The sequence below is a fragment of the Mesoplodon densirostris genome, chromosome 18, assembly GCF_025265405.1.
Source record: "Mesoplodon densirostris isolate mMesDen1 chromosome 18, mMesDen1 primary haplotype, whole genome shotgun sequence".
Lineage (NCBI taxonomy): Eukaryota > Metazoa > Chordata > Mammalia > Artiodactyla > Ziphiidae > Mesoplodon > Mesoplodon densirostris.
In genome coordinates, this window is record NC_082678.1 from 55,193,160 (window position 1) to 55,200,425 (window position 7,266).

General features: G+C 51.9%; 1 protein-coding gene across 3 annotated transcripts; it reads left to right on the forward strand.

The window, feature by feature from the left end:
- Positions 1 to 3,580: 3,580 nt before the first annotated feature.
- Positions 3,581 to 4,474, forward strand: LOC132478536 (elongation factor 1-delta-like). 3 transcript variants are annotated; one of them, XM_060081728.1, is made up of 2 exons: positions 3,586 to 3,857; positions 3,912 to 4,474. In XM_060081728.1, the coding sequence occupies exons 1-2, from the start codon at positions 3,626 to 3,628 to the stop codon at positions 4,472 to 4,474; spliced, it is 795 nt and encodes a 264-aa protein (XP_059937711.1). In that variant the 5' UTR covers positions 3,586 to 3,625. The 3 variants fall into 3 exon arrangements, with proteins under 3 accessions (XP_059937713.1, XP_059937711.1, XP_059937712.1); XM_060081729.1 differs by having other exon boundaries at positions 3,586 to 3,749; positions 3,822 to 4,474; XM_060081730.1 differs by having other exon boundaries at positions 3,581 to 4,474.
- The last annotated feature ends 2,792 nt before the right edge of the window (positions 4,475 to 7,266 follow it).

Genomic DNA, 7,266 nt, shown 5'->3' on the forward strand with positions numbered 1-7,266 from the left:
AGTCAGATTCCCATCCCACCCCACCTCTACTGGGACCCATAAAATTTCAGGGGCTTTGACCTTGGGGTGGCCTTTGGGATGTCCCTCTGGGCTGCTAGGATTGGATTTATGTGAAGTATCTCACCACCTTCAGACTGTGGGCCCCACCTGGAAGACTGGAAAAAACTCAAAAAGAAGCCTCTTGGACAAGTGAGAGTCTCTCTCTCTCTCTCTCTCTCTCTGTCGCTCTCTGTCTCTCTCTCTCTCTCTCCCTGGAAGGCCAGCTAAGCCTCTCCATTATGGCTGTGTGCCCCCCAAGGCTGGAGAATGTGCCCCCTCTCTGCCTTCACCTCCCTTCCGTTGGGTACCCAGCCAAGGCCAGGCCACAGGGAGACCAAATTAGGATTTGTGGGCTGGACCCTCCCTCTGATGCCTGAGGAGTCCCTGCCCCCTCACTGGACAACACTTGTCCACTTGTCCAGGGCACAGACAACTTCCCACAAAGCTAGTGGTCTGGGTGCTAAGGCCCAGGCTCCCTATGCTCTCTCCAGCCCCACTAGCACCTCTGCCTCCCCCAACTGTGCCCCCAACCCTTCAGAGCAGTCCTCCAGCCTTCCCCACCCCCCACCATGCTGCTATTCTGAGCTGCTCATAAATTGCCAAGTTTGACTCATTTTTCTTCATAAATCCAGAGCTTCCAGCCTCCTGTTTGACTTGTGTTCCCGAATTATCCATGAAATTCTCAATGGCTCACTCAATAGCCAAGCAGAGGTCCCCCTCAGCCTCTACGAAAAGCCACCAGAGGCTGAGACGAGTGATGCTGGGGGATCCAAAGACAGGGGGTGTCCAGGCTCTGGAGAGGCGGCAAACTTCAGAGACATGACAGGAAACTTAAAGAGTGAGGGGAAGCAACTGGCCAGGTCTGGAGAAGCCATTCTGCCACCACCAAAGGAAGTGGAATCAGAGAGGGAAACGGACTTAGCTGAGGTCACACAGCCTGTTCTTGGAATAATGATAAGCCCTTTGGCATTTGTTTGAATCCAGGATCATCAATACAGAGAACATTAAGACCAGAAGAAACTACAGATTCACTTGATTTTTCTTTTAGAATTTGTGTGTGTGTGTTAAAATATACATAACATACATTTGCATTACTGTACAACTATCACCACCATCTATCTCCAAAGCTTCACCCGATTTTACAGACTGAAAACCCAAGAGCAGAAAGACCAGAGGACCAGCTCAGGGCTACATAGCAAGTCTGTAGCAGAGGCCAGGTTAGCATTTGTCCAACAAAGTGTCGCCCAGAGGCAGACACACCTGTGGGGACAGAGGCTGAGTACATGCTACAGAAGAGAAAGGGCTCCTCCACAACTCTTCCCCCCCCGCCCCCCACAGGGCCCTCACCTGACAGGCAGCCCCGCCTCCTGTGCACCTGCTCATCCCCTTCCTCCATGAACTTGAGAAATGGCCCCAGCTGCATCTGAGCCAGCAAACACAGCCGGGGTCTCAGCCCCCGGTGGGATTATGGAAGCCATCCATCCCCGGATGAGAGCTTAAACACATCTACATAATCAGCTCCCCTTGACCCTGCTGCTCCCACCATTTCTCATGAAACCTCACTGAGGCTCTGATTCTTTCTTTTTTTCTTTAATCAAAAACATGAACCGACACCACCCCTCCTCCCCCAAGTCAGGGGAAGGGTGGTGCTATTTAGACCCAGGACTTCGGTATGACACAGGCTAGATTAGACCCTGGGAGGGGGACAGTGATAAAATACATCTCCCCAACACACACGCACACACATACACACACACACGTGTGAGCATTTAATTACCATGAGAAATTGCTTCCTGACAATAAATGCCACCCCACTCTCTCTCTTCTCCAGCCAGACGGCTTTTGCTGGAATATTTGTCCCCATAATGAGTCCTCAGCTTCTCCCTGAATAATTCATACATAGGTAGGGCTGGGTCTTGTAGGGAGGTTTGGGATGAAGTGGAGGAGTCAGGGAAAGCCCCCAGGGCTGGCCAAGGTAGGGACTCAGGCCAGTCTACCAGGGGTGGGAAGGGAGAACATCTCTCTGAAAAGAGGACATTTAAGCTGACAGCTGAAAGTTTTAAAAACCCAGTCATGAGAAGAGGGGGGAGGGGAAGGCATTCACAGCAGAGGGAAAAGCATGTGCTAAGGTTCCAAACCTGGGCCACAGGTCTCAGGCCACCTGCACCCCCTTGTCCAAATCTGTCTCTTCTTGGAAGGATTTCCCTCTGCCCTGCTCACCACTGCCTCCTATCCATGAACAGTTAAACAGTGCTTCATAGCTAGCAAGGAGTTACCCCACAATCACCTGTGAGATGGATCAGGAAACGTTCCTTTAGAGATGAGGAAGTTGCAGGTTAGAGGGTCAGAGGACCCTCCTGCCAGAGGACCCTGCATTCCCACTGCCCACCGGGCTCTTTGTGGTAAGTCAGGGTCCCTGAGAGACACTCTCCTGCAGAATAGCCCAGCAAGAAAGGTACAGGCTCTGGAATCATACTCCCTGACTTCACATCCTAGCTCCTTCCCTTACTAGCTGTACCTCCGGGGCAGTTCACTCCACCTGTCCCAGCCTCCCTTTCCTCACCGGTAAAATGAGGTTAGTATTTTTCCCCACTGGATAAAGTTGCTCTGTAGAGTAAACACATGGCACGGTGCCCAGCACATAGCAAGCACTCAGAAATAACATAAATAAGATTAGTACTATTCAGGTTCAGGCACAAGACAAGATTGGGTTTTTAATTTGTCTTAAAAATGAAATACACACCCTCCAATCCACACATTCACAGTTTTTATATAAACCAAACACTGTCTCCATCCTATTCCCCTTCCTCCCCACCCTCTGTGAATGGCTGAAACTATTGGCCACTGCCCCATGGGAAGAAAGCCCCAGGTTGCTGTGATGACCCATTAAGATGACATACAGAGTGGCTCTGCACACTGGATGGGGCCACACAAATGGTCTTTGTTGATGAACATGTTCTTAAAGCACCAACCTCATTATCTGATGCTCCTGGGCCCTACTGGTCCCTCTACCTCTATTTTTCAGTTGTAAGCAAGCAGCCATATAGCTGCAACCAAAGTCACGGACAGACTTTTGTGTTGTAATCAAATGAAACTTGCAGCAAAGCTAATCAGCCACACGCAGGAGCTGTGGGTTATGATTATTTTGCTACTTGGAGATAAAAGCTCATTGGAAAGCAACAGCTCAGAGAGGAAGTGCTTCTGTTTCTCTCCTTTGTCAGCTCTTCTGAATCTCTCAGTGAGGGTGGCATTAGATTGAATCCGTATCACAGACACATATGCTGACATTCATGCTCAAGAAATTCCCGACCCTGGATCCATCATCATCCAGGGCTCCCTGGGGCCCCCACCCCACCCAGCACACAGGTTGAGTCTCCTTGGGTCTGCAAGTGGGTCTCTTTCATCCCTCCCTTCGTAAGGGTGTCTAGAATGTCAGCTCACCCATCAGTCTCAGGGAAGGCGGTACAGAGGACATCGATCCTGAATTAGAATGTCTTGGATTCAAATCTTGGCTCAGGCTTTTTCCTCTGCCGTCACACACGCCGAGCCCTCCTCGTTGGTCGCTGTGTCCTTGGCTGGTGTGAAAATGGCCACAAACTTTCTAGTGCACGAGAAGATCTGGTTTGACAAGTTCAAATATGATGATGCAGAAAGGAAATTCTACCAGCAGATGAACGGGTCCGTGGCTGGCTCCTCACGCCAGGAGAACGGCATCAGCGTGATCCTCCGTGACATCACGAGAGCCAGAGAAAACATCCAGAAGTCCCTGGCTGGAAGCTCAGGCCCTGGGGCCTCCAGTGGGCCCGGTGGAGACCACAGTGAGCTTGTCATCCAGATTGCCAGCCTGGAAGAGGAGAACCAGAGCCTGCGAGGGGTGGTGCAGGATCTGCAGCAGGCTGTCTCCAAGCTGGAGGCCTGGCTGAGTGCGCTAGAGAAAAGCTCTCCCGCCCACCCGGCCACAGCTCCACAGACCCAGCACGTGTCTCCCGTGCACCAAGTGGAGCCCCCCACCAGGAAGGCGGTCACCGTCACAGAGGACGACAAGGACAATGACAATGATCTGCTCGGCAGCGACGAGGAGGAGGACAGAGAGGCTGCCCGGCTGCGGGAGGAGAGGCTGCAACAGTACGCCGAGAAGAAGGTCAAGAAGCCTGCCCTGGTGGCCAAGTCCTCCATTCTCCTGGACATCAAGCCTTGGGATGACAAGATGGACATGGCCCAACTGGAGGCCTGCTTGCGGTCTATCCAGATGGACGGGCTGACCTGGGGTGGGGGGGCCTCCAAGCTGGTGCCTGTGGGCTACGGCACCCACAAGCTGCAGATCCAGTGTGTGGTGGAGGACGACAAGGTGGGCACGGACCTGCTGGAAGAGGAGATCACCAAGTTCGAGGAGCATGCGCAGAGCGTTGACACTGCTGCTTTCAACAAGGTCTGAGCCCTGGCATCGGACTGAGCGTGTGAAGCCTTGCAGCCAATAAAGACTGAGATTCCAAAAAAACAAGAAAACAAATCTTGGCTCAGCCACTCACTGGCTACATGACCTAGAATGAGTCACTTATCTTCTCAAGACCTTGGTCTCCCCATCTGTACGTGAGGTCAGTGTAAAGATAAATGAACTAGCATATGCTTTAACAGAGTGGTACATCGTTGGACTTTGGTATCAGATGCTTGGATTCATATCTCAGCTTGGCTACTTGCGGGTTGTGTGGCCTTGGGCAAGTCATTTGACCTCTGTGAGCTTCAGTCTCCTCGTCTGTTACACCAGGTTAGAAACAGTATCTACCGCCTAAGGGTTGTTATGGGCGAGATAGGGATGTTACATTAAAAAGTGCTAAAAGGAATGCCTGACGCACGTGGCACATGCATCAAATGTTTGCTGTAGTGGTTGTTAGCACAACTACCGGTCCAGTGCTTGGGTCATCTTAGGCACTCCTCTCAAACATGCAGGCTCCCTGCTCCCATCTGAAGGGACAGCCTGGGAGTCCCGGGTAACAGGAGCCCTGGAGGCCACAGACACACCCTCACGGCAGGGGGTAATAACACTGATACTGGGTTTCCTCTGGGGTAAGGTGGGGCAGGGAACTCTGGACAGGGAAGAGTCAGGGAGGAAATCAGACAGGTGGGAAGGGCAGGGGTCAGGCAGGGCTGGCTCCAGAGGTCAGGGCCGGGGCTAGACAGAGCTGCTGGACCCAAACACGTGGGCCTTCAACCTTGGCAACTCTGAGACCAAGATACCCAGCAGCCCTGACTTTGAAATGTGTTCCATTCAACTGTGAATGAATAACTTACAGTCTTTGATCTTATATTGCTGAGGAGAAGGCGAGAGAGAAGACCATGAGGGCATTGGGAACCAGAAGATGGGAAAGGAGGAGAGGAAATAACCCCTTGTGGCCTATCTGGACTGTCAAGTCTCCTCAGAGACAATTCCCATAGCCTGGGTGCTGGCAGGCCCGCTGTTCCTTCCTCACTGGGCGACCAGACAGCAAGAGCCACATGAACAGGTTTGGGCCAGTGCATCAGTAAGCTTAGCATTAAAGAGAAAGGAAAAGTGAATAACCCCGTGAGCAGTGAAGGTGTGATGCTTTAGCAGCGCAGCCAAATGACTTCCATTTCCCCTGCTTAGATTCCATCTATCTCTATGACTTTCATTTCCCTTGCTTAGTTAGATTCCATCTATCTCTCCAGTTGGCAAACCACTCTTCCTTCATCAGAAAACACTGAGAGAGCCCTTTCTTCACCAGCCTGTGGGTGTGAATGGCACTAACAACACCCAAATATCGCTAGCTCCAAGCTCCTAGCAATATCTGATTGGAATATCTGCCAACTCGGGGATTCAATCCTTTGCAAACTCTCTCCCGGCATCTGGGAGCCCCAGGAAGTAGCTCACCCATGAGTAGATCTGCGTTTTCACTCTCTTGATTGCTCCGCAAATTTGCTATGACAAAACCCTCCACTAAATGAGGTGGGGTTTTTTTTCTTTTTAAATCTTATTATTACTTAAACCAAGTATTTTGGAGCACCTACTTTGAAGCAGGCACTGTGCTAAGTACTCAGCATTCTCCTGCAGGGTGGGAAGAACTTTCCCTCAATCAGCGTTAGGTTCAGATGCAGGCAGGAGGGGTTCCACAGCAGTGTTGCTTGGTTCCCAAAGGGTTAGGGACTATATGAAATGACCCTTTCAGTCAACACACACACAGTTTTTTTCCCTCTGGGGACACTCAGGCTACCAATGTCACTGGGTTCCAAGAGTTTTTTTCTTTTTTTAAACATGTACTTTTTTTTTCCTTTGGCCACACTCCGTGGCTTGTGGGATCTTAATTCCCCGACCAGGGATTGAAGCCGGGCCCTTGGCAGTGAAAGCAAGGAGTCCTAACCACTGGATCACCAGGGAATTCCTCCAAGGGGTTTGGTGACCAGCCACACGCCTGTTCTCAGAACCCCTACCCCTCCAGCCCTCAGGCATGCTGCAGCAGCCGGACCTCAAGGCCAGACCTCTTCAGCCCTTTGTGATGAATTCTCTCTCAGGGACCCTTCTGTCCCCCAGCATCCTGGCTTCTACTGCCCCTTGCACTGGTCCAACAGACACAACTCTGAATATATAACCCCCATTGTGGACAGAGTTAAAGGTCTGGGTCCCCCCAACCCAACAAAGTCTTATTCTTCCATGCATCAATGGATGCAAACAGATGCTTGCGGTGAGAAGAGTCATTATCACACGTGCCACCAAGCTGAGAGCCTCAGCCAGCCTGGAGGCTGCTGTCTCCAGCCCCAGTCCTGGCTGGAAGCCCCCAAGGCCTCTCCCAGCACAGCCCCTCGCGAGAAAGGGAGGAGCTTCGAGCCACTGAAGCTGTAGGTGAACGAAAGTTCCCCTTCTCTGACATCACCTCTCCCCGCAGGGCTGGGCCTGCTCCTTTCTGAGCCTGACCATGTGGGAGCCCGGTGGGGAGGTGCCTGGGATGCAGGTGTCCCCAGCACGGCCACCTTAATCTGGCCCTTCTGGCTGGAACCCAAGGCGAGCAGGAAATGTGTTGGGAGAGTTCTGACGGGATGGGAGCGGGTTACAGTGAGCCACAGAGCAGTCCCCTACACACACACCCCAGACTTGACAACCGACCCAGGCCTTGGCATGACCCAGAGGTTCCAACTTTCACCTAGACCCTGGTTTCTGTGGCTTTCTGCCTCCTTCTTGAGGCCAAGTCCCATTCTAGACCCTTGTTTTGATATCTG